This window comes from Caloenas nicobarica, chromosome 19, assembly GCF_036013445.1.
Source record: "Caloenas nicobarica isolate bCalNic1 chromosome 19, bCalNic1.hap1, whole genome shotgun sequence".
Taxonomy (NCBI): domain Eukaryota; kingdom Metazoa; phylum Chordata; class Aves; order Columbiformes; family Columbidae; genus Caloenas; species Caloenas nicobarica.
In genome coordinates this window covers 4,216,836-4,232,955 of record NC_088263.1, presented here as the reverse complement: position 1 = coordinate 4,232,955, position 16,120 = coordinate 4,216,836, and the positions used below count along the sequence as shown (strand labels likewise).

General features: G+C 54.3%; 1 protein-coding gene across 1 annotated transcript in view; it reads left to right on the top strand.

Annotated features, from left to right (window-relative positions):
* The window catches only part of ASTN2 (astrotactin 2), a 318,934-nt gene that overhangs the window by 188,713 nt on the left and 114,101 nt on the right, over window positions 1–16,120 (top strand). Inside the window, exons 14-16 of the mRNA XM_065648278.1 lie at window positions 11,819–11,943; window positions 12,578–12,682; window positions 14,471–14,650. Of these exons, the coding sequence (XP_065504350.1) occupies window positions 11,819–11,943; window positions 12,578–12,682; window positions 14,471–14,650 (410 nt within the window). The remainder of the gene's footprint in view (window positions 1–11,818; window positions 11,944–12,577; window positions 12,683–14,470; window positions 14,651–16,120) is intronic.

Here is a 16,120-nt window from a genome sequence, read left to right as displayed (position 1 = left end):
CGGCGAGGACATCCTGCCTCCCCCGCGGCATCACAAATGTAACGTCTGTAACTAGTTAAATTAACGCTATTGATTTTTTCATATTTTTTTCCTCCTCTCTTTGAAACCTCCGAGCAGAGAAGTTATAATTGTGCTGTTTATTATTCCTGTGCCGGCGAGCTCGGCGCCAGCCGGCACCCCAACGCCTTGTTTACCTATTACCCTTCAGGCCGGGATAACGGATGGATCTTTTTTCCAGTGGCTGCCTTCCATTTCATTTCTCTTTTATTATTTGTTGCTGCAATTCTATTACCTGTTCACAACTCTGAAGCCTCAGACACGCTCGTTGGAAGCAATGATGTCTTTCCAAGCCCAGCTAATGCCCCAGGCCGTGTCCTCAGGAGCAGGTGAGGGGTTTTTAGTGGTTTAGCAGCTCTCTGGAGCTGTTGTGGGATGTGACGCTCCGCTCTTGGCCCCATTTCCCAGACGTGCTGTGTGGAAGCCCTGTCAGGGATATCCTGGCTGCTTTCTTGAGTCCATCCATCCCTTTTCAGAGCCCACAACAGGTTGCACATAGACACACGCTGTGTATTTTGAGCACATCCTCACTGGCCAGGTTAAGCATTGAGGTTTTATCAATCCAGTGAATAAATGACTAATGCAATTAGCACAGCACTCCGTCAGTTAGGTTAGGATTACATCCTGCGTGCATCAGCCCTGCTCCGTTTCAAAGCTCACGTCCCACCGAGAAGGAGAACAGATTGTACGGCTTTGAGCGGCTATTTCCAACAGTCTGCAGCCACGTGCTTTTGCACACTGGCTTGGTGGTGGTTTTTTATTCTTCTAGCAAAACAAAAGTGAGTCTAGTGCCAGAGATATCCTAAAGAGAGTGTAGGGGTCCAGGGTGGGTGAGATTTTTTTAAAATATACTGATTGAGATGTCAGTAATTAGAGGTGTTTTAAGTACTAGAGGTTTTCAGATTTGTTCTGCACCTGGTGTGGGGAGGATTTAAGGAGTGGACCATTGCATCCTTGGCAAGCATGGGTGTCGCAGCCACCTCCTGCTCCTGCTGCCCCGTCCCTGCTCCAGATGTCCCTGAGCTGCTCCGTTCCGTTGCAGCCTGCGCGGGCAGCGGGGTCACCTCGCACGGGGTCGGTCCCTGCTCCCCGCGTTCCCCCGGCCCTGGCAGCGCCTTTGTGTCTGCGCAGATGTTTGTATTCTCTGCAGCTGATGAAAATATTCATTATCTTGTTAGCTGCTGCGGTGGAGGAAGTTCAGATTTGCATTTCCACAGCTGAGCACGCAGCGCAAACAGAGCCTGTCACCCAGCAGCGCTAATTGGGCAGAGCGGGGCCGTGCCTGGGCAGGAACCCCCCTCCTGCCCTTCCCACCCTCCAGATTCCTGGGGGTGTTGGGGGAGAGGGGCCGGCACCACGGCAGGGGGACACCATGGGGCGAGGAGTTGAGAGAAGGGAACGGAGCTGGTGAGGGGCTGGAGCACAAGTGTGACGGGAGCGGCTGAGGGAGCTGGGGGTTCAGCTGGAGAACAGGAGCTGAGGGGAGACCTTCTGATCTCTGACCTGCCTGGAAGGAGCTTGGAGCCAGGGGGGGTCGGGCTCTGCTCCCCAGGAACAAGCGCCAGGACCAGAGGAAACGGCCTCAAGTTGCGCCAGGGGAGGTTGAGGTTGGATCTGGGGAACAATTTCTTCCCCAAAGGGCTGTGGGGCATTGGAACAGGCTGCCCTGCAAGCCTTTCCTATCGCTGACTTTTATGACACTAATTATAGCTAGTGTTATTGCATAGTTAATCTGCATTATTAAGAGATGCAGTGGAGATTGGTTTTATAATAACAACAGCTCAGATTTATAAAGTACCTTTCATCCCAGGGGGTCCTTATTGGCTTTATAGCCGTGCTGTGGTGTACAGGCTTGCAGACAGGAATTGCTTCTCTTTCTTTCCTCCTCTGATGTGGGGTACAGGGGCTCTGCACCCCCTTGGGACACATGAAAATGAGGGTTATGTTCGGCTGAAAAGAAGGAAGGGAGTGAGGCGGGAGGGTTTGAGGCTGTAAATTGTAATCACCCAACTCTAAGCTGTGATAGCAGGGCTTTTCCATCACGCTACAGGCAGTTCTTTGGTGGTCACCATTAGCACGGGCCCTGGGTATGTGCTGCTTGTGCCACGGACACGGCTCCAGCGGCACCTCTGGGGACAAGACCGACACTTAGCCACCCGTCACTGCTCCCCCTCACTAGTGCCAGTGCTGGTCAGTGGAGATTCCCCATCCAAGGACTAAATCGGCTTGACATTGACTTAGCAATGCGAATCCTTGCTGCAGGCAATGCAGTCGCGAGCAGGCACCAGCGCGGGATATCTGAGCGCTCCGCGGCTCTGCCAGCTGTCGAACCGTACCTGCTGCCGAGCTGGCAGCAGGGCTTGGATGCAATCCTCAGTGCAGCAGAAAATCTTGGCTTGTATCGTTCCCATCCCAAGTCATCTCTCCAGAGATGGAGGATTTGCTCTTCTGTGTGTTGCGGGGAGAAAAGAAGGCTCTGGGGAGACCTTATTACAGCCTTTCAGTACTTAAAATGGGCCGATAAGAAAGATGGGAAGAGGCTTTTGAGCAGGGTCTGTTGCAGTAGGATAAGGCGTAATGGTTTTAAACTAACAGAGGGGAGATTCAGGCTGGACATGAGGAAGAAGTTGTTGCCCCTGAGGGTGGTGAGAGCCTGGCCCAGGTTGGCCAGAGAGGTGGTGGCTGAACCATCCCTGGAGACATCCCAGGCCAGGCTGGACGGGGCTCTGAGCAACCCGAGCTGGTGCAGATGTCCCTGCTCATGGCAGGGGGGGCGCTGGGGGAGCTGGGAAGGTCCCTTCCAACCCAAACTGTTTTATGATTCTGTCCCCCAGCGATGCTCCCTTGGTGTCCTGCTCTCACCCTGCCCAGAGCACAGCAGGCGAGGAGGCATCTCCCATGGGCTGTTACCTGCAGCAACAATTTTCTTGAGATGAAAACTCAGGGCGTTTCTGCCAGTTCACTGGGCTGTGCACGGCAGCTCGCTGCAGAGCGGCTGCGATGGTCTGCGCTGGCGGGTTTGCTGCTGGCAGAGCCACGGGTCAGCCGAGCATCCTGCACGGGCACCTCTGTGGGCTCCCTGGGGCTGCAGCCCTGACTGGTGGGCACTGGGCACCACTGGGGCTTGATGGAGCCCCGCATGGGGATGCTGGTGTATGGCAGGTCTTGCATGGAGGGGAAGCGGGAGCATTAACTGCGTTGAAATGACTATGTCGGAGTGCCAGCATATGAAATGTGTGGTGATATTGCAGTCCTGCCACTGCCTGTGGCTGTTTTTCTTCTGCTTCTAATGACTAATAGAGAGAAGACAAAACAATTTCTATTAGTTTCTCCCACGCCGCAGTGGGTTTCTTATTTTCCAAACCTCATTAGAGTTTGTAATACCATGGTGGTAGTCAAGAGCGGTCCGAATCACCCTGGGGGAAAGAAGAACCGAAGAGATACGATGTTCAGCCCAGTATTAACACTGCTCCTGGCTCATTTCCAGGGTCCCTCCTGATTCCTTTCCAAACTCTTATGCCTTATCTCCATCTTAAAGGTTAACGATGAAGCCTAGGAGAGAAAAAAATATGCTTAAGATTCCAAATTGTTAAAAGAGAGTTGATATGTGTGCTGAGCAGAGAGCTGGTTCTGCATTTACATTGGAAAAGCAAATATTATTCAAACGGCAGTGCTTTGGCTTCCCAGGGCGTTGCAGCTTTGGGGATGGGTTTCCCTGGAAAAGCTGCTTGTGTGCAGAGAGGCCACCAGCTTCGGGTCACCGTGCCCAAATCCTATAGAACTGGATGCAAGTCTGGTACCAACCTCGCACCAGTTCCTTCGGAAGTCCCAGCGTGTGGTCCTGGCTCCTCTGGCGTCAGTGGGAGTTTTGTATTTGTTGCCTCGTTACAACTCACACTGATGGAAGCGCCAGGCATGGAGCTGCTTGAGCAACGCCGGAGAAATGATTGCAAACAGCACCCAAACAACCCGCGCAAGAGGACCTGCAGCCTTGGCTCAGCTCAGCGCCGAAATAATCCTTCATAAGAGGCAGCCAGCCCTGCTCTGGCCTGCTCAGGAATAGGAAAACCATCCCCATAGAGAAACCATCCCCAGATCATGTCGCAGTGGCTACAGCTGGTGGGCAGAAGCTCCGTGAGCTGCTCCAGGACGTCTGTCTGTCTGCACGGCTCTACCCCATCCAAATCGTTAAAAAGCTGAAAGTTGCTGAGCTTATGGAAGCCTAAAAGGTCAGAGCCTTCGGCTGTCGGTGATGGCGAAGCCAATGGAGTGAAGCACCTTGAAGAGCAGATACATGGAGCAAGACACAGATCCTGCTGAGCAGCACCAGCCCTTTGTGAGCGGGCGGTTTTCTCATCAGCTCTTGGGTGATTGCGACACCTTCCCATTGCAGAAGGGTGGCACATGGCTCAGATGTGTCTTCCTGGCTGTGCAACCAGGTTGCAGGCTCTGGACAAGGCTGCTGAGGCCACAGCCCAGGCAGATGCGAGCAGTGGTGGAGCCACCACGTATCTCACCGGTGAGTTCAGCCAAATGCTAAATGTATAACATTGCATGGAGAGGTTTGGGCTACTCGTTGGTTTGTTTTGCCCCTACAGAAGGAGGAGAGGGGCAGAGAAGTGTGTCCGAAAGGGTGTTTTCTGGGTGATGATGCGCCTATTGATGTCGCTCACCTAAGGTATATGGCAGTAAATGCAAAAATTTGGGGCCCTGCCCTGTCAGAGAGAAAGGGCTGTCAACGGACTCAGGTATTTCAGGCTCTGGTCCTGATGTAGCAGGAGATGTTACCTGGCTTCGAATGTTAATGGTGACAGTTTCTGCATCAAGTCGTGCCTCTGAGTTCACTTGCATTTGCTTCCTGAGGGATTTACTCTCAGTGTAGGATTCCCAGAGCAAGTTGTGCCAGAGTTACAGGCAAACAAGAGACAGGTTGTCATTCTCTTCTCTTTTACTAGCTGGGGCTGTGTCAGCTTTTCGTCCTCACCCTCTCACTCAAAATTTTTTTTTTTTTTTTTACTTTTCTTGAAACTTCTTGCAGAAAATCACCTTTAATCTTAGATTAAACATGCAAAATATCAGTCTCAAAGGGAATAATCTCTATATTTGCAAAGTTGCGTAAGGAGCTGAAAACTAGAGCTTTGCATGGGATATTCCTCTTGCAGCCCTGACTCCGTAATTAAGGCATAAATCCAGCTTTGCGTGCCTGCGCGCTGCCGGCTGCACAGGCGCCAGGCGTTGCTGTGGGAACCGTAACTTTCCGAATTTGTTTTTACTCGGCGCTCCGCTTCTGCCTGTTCCCAACGGGCACGCCAGAGGAGGAAGATCCACAGCCTACCGCAGGATTTCACCCTTTACTGGAACAAATAAATAGCTGTACGATGGGAAGTGGGGCAGGGAAAGTAAGACAAGGTGATAACCGGGTGCCGGGCTGCGGACGCTCCACCCGGGCTTCGTTACTTCTGCTGGCCAGAGCCACGTGCCGGTGGTGAACCTCCTCCAGCCGCTGCCAGCTCTGGGGCTCGCCGGGGTGCAGGAAGGAGATCTCTGCTCACATCACTTGTGGCTTGTCCATCTTTCCATCTCAAAGCAGATTCCAGTGTGTTTCCTTTAGAAATGGCTTCAGGAGACGATGCGTTTTGTGATGGCGAACATGATGTTCCCCATCGGTGCCATGGTGGGCACCGCTGATTGGGTTTCCCTGAGTGGTGTCACTGGGGCTGTGTGGACCAGAGGAGGGCTTTAGTGTTTGCGGGATGTTTTTAGGTGATTTGTAGAAAAATCAGGTTGGAGTGGTCCAGCGTTGATGGAGCACGATGCTGATGGGCACGGGCACAAGATTCCCAGGTCCTGCTGCTGACCTGGGCTCGGGCACGAGCGGTGCAGAGAGTCGAGTTACCGGTTCAGCAGCTGAACTGAAACACCAGCAGCAGCATGCTTTGGATTACTGGGAAGTGAGTTTGATGTTCTGGTGCACTAATGGAGAATGGGAAAGCAGTCACCCATTGGGACTTGCCTTCAGCTACTGGGGAGATGCAGAACCCCTCTGGGAGGCACAGAGGTGGTGGCAGCATGGTGGTGGCATCTATTCATCTTCCTTCATCTATTTTGTATTTAAAAGCAACAACAAGCAAAAAAATCTCTGCATGGGTTCTGCAAAAGGTTCATAAATAGTTTAGATCAAGGAAATTCCTCTTGTTTGGTGACTAAACCGTTCACCAGGCAAGAATCCCCTTCCCCGCCTCTGACAGCTCCTGGAGAGCAGCACTGCTCCCACTGCCTGTGTCCTTCTGTCTGGCTGTCACTGCTGTCCCAGGTCTTGAAGTCCCATGTCCAGATGTCATTTGGCTGTCCCCATCACGGTGCCATGGCTGGGGTCCCTGCATGGCACCACACGCCTGGGGGCACAGGCACTAGCGGGCTTTGCAGCTCCTGCTCCCAGCCGTGATCGCTCGTGACAGCCACCACCACCCTCTGCCCGGTCCTGCAGCTCTCGCTGTCCCCTCCCATGCTTCGGTGTCCCCAAACTGGGCACAACAAGGGGAGAGGAGCCCAAGCGGTGCCACCGTGGCTGTGCCGGTGCAGCACCATGATTTGTATTCCAGTGCCGTGATGAAAGAGCCGCCCAGACGGAGCCCACGGTGTTTTGCGGGTGCTGGCTGTGCCCTTTTCAACACCTCCCTGTCACAGAGCCGGTGACTTCGCCACCGCAGAGCCCCAGCCCCGCAGGAGAGAGGAGCGGGAAGGGGGTCCCGGTCGCTCCCAACCCCACGGAGCGTTTTGGGGCTCGGTGGGGCACGCGGAGGGATGATGCTGAGGACCATGGATGCAGGTACATCACACCAGCCCCAAGGAGCACCGTGTGCGCCCAGGGGCACCGCGGCCCCAGCGCTGGCGTGATTTACCTCCCCGAAACACCTCAATTTAAATGCTAATTCTCCCTGAACTGAGAGGTAAGGCAGCTATTGAATATTGTTGGGCTGTTTATTGCTGGTGCTGAAGTGGGACATGCTGGGGAGGGACGGGCAGCGCAGGGACAGGACTTATCCACAGCATCGGATGATGGAGGAGTGGGGGTGATGGCTGTGCCCATGCTGGGAGGGGGCTCCAGGGCCTGGCAAAACCTGACCCATCTCTCCTTTTTTTATTCTGCCTCATTATACAGGAGTGGGGCCCCGCTAAAATTAATGACCAGTAAATTTGGAGTAAGTAACAGCTGCTTCAGAGCGTTTGCATTAAGCCTTTATAATTCACCAGTGCCCGAGGTCATAGAGACAAGTGGGGGGAGATTTACAGCATGCTTACCTTTTCCAAAGTGGCTGTGGAAACAGGACACCCTCTTTTCTGTCTCCCAGTGACTCTAGATCAAATTTTTTTGGTGACGACAAGCTAAAAAGCAGCTATTTCTGAATGTCCCCGTGTCAGATGCAGGCTGAACTCCTGCAAGCTTGCAGCCACCCCAGCGGGAAAGCTTCTCTGAGGGAAAGTTGGGTCAAAAGCTGGCACTAAATAACCTCAAATCCATCATGATCTCTCCAAGTCATTGCGGGACAGAAAGAAGTAAGATTAATAAATTATTCTTGCCAGAAAAGGCATCCTCTCAGACTTGCATAGCAGAGAGTGCAATCCTCACATAGTCACTTTGCTGAACATAAGCACGCTGGATGATAATGTGATTAACATTTGTAGCTGTGCCGGCTCAGATAAGGGTAATTAAATCTCACGCTTCAGGGCATCAGCTAATCACTTGTAGGGTCATTTTATTTTTTTTATTTTCTTTTTTTTACCCCTTCATGAATATATTTGCCCAGTCGCTGCGATGCAGGGTGAGCATCGCTGTCAGTGGTGGATGGAGGCAGGAAGCCCCATGGCAGGTGATGCTCAGATTTGCTCATATTTGCTCTCCAGCAAAACCCCCTGTCACTCAGGGATGCTGTGGGGTGCTGGTCCTTTCTGGGGACTGTGTGAGATGCTACCAGCACTGTGGAGCACAGCAGTGCTGCCCTACGCCGCACCGCACCACGGCTGCATCGCACGACCTTGGGTGTATTGTTTAAGGTCAGATTCCCCGAAAACATCTCTAGTTCGTGTACCGGATTTCAGAAGGACAGGAGGACACCGGCACAGCAGGCTCACGCTGCCTGAGCCCTTCTCCTCGTACCTGAGCAGCCACTAATTGCCTTTACCCCAACCAGCACCTTGGGACAAGGGAGCTGCTGCCTGTTATCTGTCACCCGAGGCAATGAGTGGATTTTGTGACTCTGCCAAGGTTACGCCATGTGTCCATCAAAACCAGGATTTTGCACTCAGTTTAATCCAGGCCACCCTGCCAGTACAAGAGCTCAGTAAAGCCTTTAGCCGTTTGACCTTTCCCAGCGTGAAGACTTGTTTATCTGGAAGTCAGCTCCCTCCCACGGCAGGGATGAACTCTGGGTCGGATGCTACTGGGGACTGGGGCTGCAAAGGAGAAACAGCATCTCCTTGTATAATGACTCAGTATCTGCAAAATGTGCTGGAGGATGTGCAGGTCCCTTCCAGGCGAGCTCTGCGAGTCAGTGAGTGGATTCAGTGTGTGCCGTGTTGGAGAGAGAGCGTGCTTGTTGCTGCTGCTGCATCGGGCATCTGCTCCGTGGGGAGACACTGGGGAGCAGAACAGGAGATGGAGGAGGATGCTGTGGGTCTAGCAGGTGCTGGGAGCAGGCGGATTTGCTGGGCTCCCTCCTGATCCCATCAGAATAAATCTGGCTCCATGACTGGTAGGAACCACTAGGTCATGAAAGTGCCGCCGTGCCTCTTGAAAATGTCACGGACCCCGAGGCGTGAACCCTGCACATGGTCCCACACCCGGTGGCTTGGCCGTGCCCCAGGAGGGGACACGTGCAGCGGCACGTGCACAGGGATATTGTCACATCCCGCTTGTCTGTGTCCCTGCCCCTAGCACAGAGCCCAGCGGCTTTGATCAGAGCTTCCAGAGAGCACAAAAGCCTGGCAGAAACTCTTTTTTTGTGCCTCTACAGCCAGCAGCGCTGCGAGCCGCAGGGTTATTAATAAGGCACGGCGGAAAGGAGCGGCAGCCCTCTGCCGGCAGCAGCCGCCTGGCACAGGTGGGTTTGGGTGGCCCCATCATCTGCCCTCCTGGTTTGCCTTCCTGCACTCCCAGAAGCAGGGGGGGCTCAGCAGGGGGGCTGCACCATACCCAGACCCTGCACCCAGCGGGGGCTTCCCCCTGCATGGCTTTGGCTCATCCCTGCTTTGGGGCGGTGGGGAGAAGGGAGCTGGAGGTGGGGAGGGAGGAGATGCAGGAAGGGTTTGGTAGCAAAAACACATCATCAAACTGCTCCTGGAGTCCTGTACCGCTGCTCCCCCCTGTTCCAGCAGCACGTTGTGGGCGCACACCGGCGTGTGCACCCACGCCTTGACTCGCACTTGCCCCTTGTTTTTCCTCGACCTTTCGACTGCCGAGCAGTTAAAGCAAACGGCATTACAACAAGTGGCACCGCAGAGCACGGCTTTTCAGTAAATACCTTTTATTCGAGGCGTCGGCTCCGAGCAGCAGCCGCTGAGTGCAGGTTCCCCTCGCACTGGTGTGCGTCTCCCCCACCTTCTCCCTCTGTAGCTCACGTGCCAGGGCCACCAGCCCCGGGGGACGGTCCTGCCGCCCAGGGACAGCCGGTCTGTGTGCTCATGGCATGGGCAGGTGTCAGTGAGATGGTCCAGGTAGGTTTGCATGGTGGGAGGACACGTTGCTTCTTTGCATCTTCTCTGCCCCATGCATGGGTGCAGGGTGCTGGGTTAACGCAGTCTCCTGGTGTCTGCCGTGCGACGTGTTTCTGTCCCTCGCGGCTGAGCTCTTCTGGCACTGCCAGGTCTGTCCCCTCATGCAGGGCGGGGGGAGAGCACTTGGGAAGGTGCCACCAGCCAGTGCCATTGTCCTCCTGGGCATCCCATCCTGGTTCCTGGGGAGGTGGGATGTGGAGCTGGGTCTGGCGTGACCCGCCTGGCTCTTGCACTCACACTTGGGTGCAGGGCTGACCCCTCAGGGAGGGGACAGTCCTCGTGCCCCGGGGTGGCACATGGGCTCAGCACAGCTTTCCCAGTGCAGCATCACTTGGGGATTTGGTAGCGCTGACGCTTTTCTCCCTTTTCTGCTGAGACAGAGCAGCAGAGACACCGACACCTTCCTTCCCGTGTTCCCTGCCGCCTCGTCTAATTTTGCAGCCCCTGCTTCCCACCGCCCACACAGCTTGTGGCTTCGGCAATAGTTGCCGTTCCCCTGTTTGCATCGCTGAGCCAGCGCAGGGCTCCCAACAGCAAAGCACCGCTCTGCCGTGGGCATCCCGCACGCTGCGAGCAGGAGGAGATTTGCGAGCACACATGTGAGCAAGAGGCTTTTCCCCTCAGACAAACCAACCACTTTTTCTCCAGCAGCACCTACAGTGAAGCTCCTGAGGCACAATCAGGTGCCAGCGGCTTTGAGACGGGGGTGCAGCGTGAAGGCAGCCACGCTCGGCCCCACTTGTGTGTCCCCTCCTTTGGCTGCTTGTCCTGCTGCTCCTCACGCGTCTCGGGGCCAGGAGCATCCCCAGGCTGGTTGCCCGGGGCTGTGGCATCGGCTGTATCTGATGCTGGAGGAGGGAGAGGGTCCCAGGGACATGCTCCTCCAGCCCGGTGTCTCACTGCAATGGGACCCTTGGAGATGGCCAAGGTGTCCCCACTTGAGAGATGATCATGGGGTGATGTAGCATCCCTCCCATGGATGAGCTGCCAAGGGTAAAACTGGGGAAGAGGGATGAACCCAGCAGCTGTTTAAAGGAAAATCTGTTCAGAAAGATGCAGCTGGGACAGGCGCTGCCAGCCGGAGCCTCCCCCCAGCTCCTGGGGCTGACCTGATTTTGCAGGAACCTCCCATTTTTCTGCTCCACTGCCCTTTTGTCTCCGCACCCAGAGAATGCAGAGCCTCATGGCCTATATTTTGGCTGTAAGATCAATATTTAAAATCCCCCCTCTTGTTTCCTTTGCACAGACGCAAGGCGTTTGGTTTGCTGGGGGAGGCTTGTCTCCTAGAGACCTGTCTGTTCACCATTTCAAATAATTTCCTTGGTATCGTTGTTCTAGAAACAAATCATTAGAGGCCTATTATACAATGTTATACCTGCCAAGGTTAGAAAAGATCCAGCATATGTGGTAAAATTGTACCATGAGCTACATGCAATGACTTTTTTTTTGTTGCTGTCTGTGTATAAATGTACCTTTTCCTCCTTTTGCAGAGCCAGTCACCCACGAGTAAAGCTGTGGGGTGATGCTGCTGCCCGGGATGGGAAGCCCCAGCGGGGCTTGATCTGGTGCTTGGTCACAGTCTCGTACTGGGAAGATGCTGCGGGCGGTGGAAAGGGGCAGTTTTGGGGTGTAGCAGCCGTTCCTCTCTCCTCACCGCTGTTTGCCCCCTCTTCAGTGACACCATTGGAAAATCTGGGCCAAAACCAGTGACCAAGTCCCCCAGCTGAGTGGTCCCATGCTGCTGGCGAGTTAATGGAGCTGTGGTCCCCAGGGAGCTCATTAAACATCATCTTGGAGGGCTGAGCAGCAAGGGGCAGCCGTTGGCAGGGGCTGCAAACCCTGTCCATCCCCTGTTAGGTCTCTTGCCTACAGGAGATGTCCCTTGCCCTCCTAAACCATCTGTCCCCGTGCTGCCGGGGCGGCTCAGCCCCCCTGCCCGGCCGTAGCCTGCATCGTTGCTTTGCAGTTGTCTTTTTCTCTCTTGCAGGGAGAATAACTTCATCAAGGACTTCCCCCAGCTGGCCGATGGCCTCATGGTGATCCCGCTGCCCGTGGAGGAGCAGTGCCGCGGTGTCCTCTCCGAGCCCCTTCCCGACCTCCGGCTGCTCACCGGTACGAGCTGCACCCGGGGTCAGCCCCGGCTGGGGGCAAGCACAGGAGCGAGCATCCCTTCTTCCACCCAGGATCCTGTGGTCCGAGGCGCATCAGCACCCCTATTATCTCAGGGTCCTTTGGGGCATCAGCACCCCTATTATCTCAGGGTCCTTTGGGGCATCAGCATCCCTATTATCTCAGGGTCCTTTGGGGCATCGGCATCCCTGTTATCTCAGGGTACCTTAGGGCATCGACATCCCCGTTATCTTGGGGTGCCTTGGGCCATCAGCATCCCCATTATCTCGTGGTACCTTGGGCCATCAGCATCCCCATTATCTTGGGGTACGTTGGGGCATCAGCACCCCTGTTATATCAGGGTACCTTAGGACATCAGTGTACCTGGGGCAGAAATAACATATGGGCTGTGTGAGTCCACCCCAGTGTCTCCATCCCCACAAGCTCCCGGTAGCCGCTGCCACCGCAACGCTGGCCCTGCCAGCAGCTTTGGGACCCCACGGCGTGACCACCAGAGGTGGCACCGTCCCTGCCCCCCTCCCATTTCTCACCCCTGCAGGGCACAGCAAAGCCAGCGCTCGATGAGAGCGTTAGCAGCTGGGTCGGTGGGGGCTGAGCACCGGCCCTTCCTTTGCAGGAGACATCAAGTACGACGAGGCGATGGGCTACCCCATGGTGCAGCACTGGCGGGTCAGGAGCAACCTCTACAGGGTGAAGCTCAGCTCCATCACCCTCTCTGCAGGTGAGGGTTTCTAGCAGCGGGGAGATGCATGTCTGCGTGGGTGGGTGGTGGTCATCTGCCCCAAGGCGCAGTTGTACCGAGCATCTCACCAGCATTTCCCACCTCCAGGCTCTGCTCGGGCAGTAACTCGTGCTCCCAGCGCTGTGGCAGAGGCAAGCAGAGAGATTTATCTCCTTTTTACAAGGGGGAAACTGAGGCAGGGAGTTTGTGCAGCTCAGTCACACAAACCAAGAGCTGGGGCCAGAGCCAGGGTCAAGCTAAAATTTGGGCCTTTAAGAAAGATGGGGACAGACTTTTTAGCAGGGCCTGTTGTGATAGGACAAGGGGTGATGGTTTTAAACTAAAGGAGGAGAGATTCAGGCTGGACATGAGGAAGGAATTGTTGGCCCTGAGGGTGGTGAGAGCCTGGCCCAGGTTGGCCAGAGAGGTGGTGGCTGAACCATCCCTGGAGACACCCCAGGCCAGGCTGGACGGGGCTCTGAGCAACCTGAGCTGGTGCAGATGTCCCTGCTCATGGCAGGGGAGGCACTGGGGGAGCTGGGGAGGGCCCTTCAACCCAAACTATTCTGCGGTTCTGTGATTCTGTGATTCTAAGTTAATAAGCAACACTGCGGGGAGGATTCGTGTGGGGGTGGCTGTGTATATGTTCATGTACAACAAAGAGTAAATTCTTGAAAAATGTGGTTTCCAAAGGACCCAAAGTGCTTGTAAATGTGGGTCATATAAAGCAGAGAGTCGCAGATGAAGAAGGGGCGGGCGGGAAGATCCTGGAAACGTCAAAACATTTCACTTCCATGTTTTTATAGCTACACATTTTGTTTCAGAAATGCTGAAACATTTTGTTACGACCTGAAACGTTTTGCCTTTTCATTTCAAAACAGCATTTTTTATCTAAAAATCAACCTGTTTTTAAATGTGGAAAGAAAAAAAACCCAAACATCTAGCGCAGACAGGCTGCACAGCCCCAGAATGAAATAACCTGCTCAGAGCTGAACAAAATATTTGGGTTCAGCTCAAAATGAATTCTAGCTTTTTTATTAAACCAACTTTCTCCTTCAATAAACCAAACAACCAACCAGCCAGACAACCTCATTTTGGAGACAGTTGTGATGTATTTTCTTGCAGTATGTTTTCAGTTCCGCCACTGAACCAAAGCACTATCGGCCAGCTCTAAATGATGCCAAGGCACTGTGAAGTCACCAAAGCCTCCTTGATATTTCACCTTCGTAGAGCAGTGAGGGTCTGTGTCCTTGTCCCACGGGTGATGCTCAAGAGATGTCCCAAACCTTGTACGCCCCCAGAGCTGCCGTCAGCCCAGCCCCGTGCATCTCCAGCTTTCCTAAAAATAGTTATTGGTTGTGCAAGGTATTTACACTGGAGATGGTCTGCAGTGCCACCTGTAATGACACCAGGAGAACATCTCTGGTTGTGGTTACTGCAGAGCAAAGGCCAAGCACATCCTTTGGGGAGAGTGTTGATGTCCCAGCAGCCTGGAAAACAGGCTGGAGCTGGCCGGAGGGTGTTGTGTGTCTCTGTGTTCACATGCACATCCCTGTAAAATGATTTGAGAAAGGAGAAGAATCACAAAAGGATGCCAGAGCCACAGCCCAGGTCCGTAGCAGGTTGTGGATTCCAAAGGATCACGTATGCAAGAGAGGAGGAGCTGCACTTTGCACCTCTGCAGGGACTTGTCTGCCTTGAGCAGGGGACCTGCTGGCTCCCCTTCTCCCGGCTGTAGCTGGCAGCCCTGCCTGGGCCACCGGCAAACCCCCTGCCTCCCTCCCGCAGGCTTCGCAAACATCCTGAAGATCCTGAGCAAGGACAGCAGCCGGGAGGAGCTGCTCTCCTTCATCCAGCAGTTCGGCTCGCACTACATCGCGGAGGCCCTGTACGGCTCCGAGTTCAGCTGCACCATCCACTTCCCCAGCAAGAAAGTCCAGCAGCAGCTCTGGCTCCAGTACCAGAAAGGTGAGGAGAGCGGCGGAGACGGGCAGTGCCACAAATGTCAGTTGTCGTTGGTGCTGTTTTCCATCCATCACCTCCTCTTCCCTGTGCACACACCATCAGTGGTTCGTGGGCGCAGAGAGGAGACTTGGTAGCATGGAGGGTGTTGGTCTCTTCGCCCAAGGAACAAGCGATAGGATGAGAGGAAACGGCCTCAAGTTGCGCCAGGGGAGGTTGAGGTTGGATCTGGGGAACAACTTCTTCCCCAAAGGGCTGTGGGGCATTGGAACAGGCTGCCCAGGGCAGTGCTGGAGTCACCCTCCCTGGAGGGGTTGGACAGACGGACATGAGGTTCTCAGGGACACGGGACAGTGCCAGGGCTGGGTTAATGGTTGGACTCGATGACCTTGAAGGTCTCTTCCAACCAAAATGAGTCTATGATTCTATGACTTGTACCAAATGAAGTGCCCAGCAGCAGGAGATGGTGCCACATGCCCACGGGCAGCATCCCTGAGCCCGATGAACCCATCCTGCCCACTCCTGCCCTTCAGTGGCCACTCTGGCTCCATCCATCCCCGGGGACCCACGTCCCCATTTGCCCCCGGCCCCACTGTGGTGGTGCTTGGGGTCACGTGATGGAGATGTGACACTGTCTCAGAATGGCTTCGTTTTATTGCTTGTGACAATGACAGTCTTTAAGGAAGTGTATTAAATCAATAGCAGACTCATTGTGCTACACCATAAATAACGCGACACATCATTAAACAGGGCAATAAACTTCAGGACTTTGAAGTAATACAATTAGGTTATGTTTATAAAAACTCCCTTATCGCTGTAGCCTTCCATTTGCCAATTCATCTCTCTCCTCCAGGGAGCTGGGGATATTCCCCAGGTCTGATATTTTTCTGTTGAAAAACATCTGTGCTGTTTCACAGGGCCCGTCATAGGGCTGATGGTAATGAAGGTCATAAAGGCACTTGCGTCCTGCCCCACGGGTGCTGCCAAGAGCGGCCTTGTTCTGCGCAAGCTCCTGTTGCCTCCATCGCTTTCTGCTCATTTTTTTGCTCTGTCTTCCCAGCACAGCTTGTCTTGTAAATGTATTTATAACACCCTGTACTCATTTGTTTGGGTTTTAAACTGTGATAAATGAAGTTTGCCATAGCAATGCCCCTGTTTAGCAAGAGAAAGCATGGTGGAGGTGTGTTGTTTATGTACTTGTAATATTATTAATCATTCTGGCGTGCTCCCTGAAGTCCCTGGGTGGGGAGCAGACAGGGGACGTGGTCAGCAGTGGTTCCTGGGGCTTAACCGTGAAGCCTCGCGGTGGCACAGGGCCTGAAGCGAGCAGTGCCTTGCTGACAAAATAATTTCCTTTTTAGTCCATGGTATGCAGCTGGCCAAGGCGGGCTCCCTCGCTCCCCCCTGGCTCCCACCTGCGCCCCTGGAGCTGTGCCCACCCCTGGCAGGGACATCCCCGGTGTGCTGGGACATCCC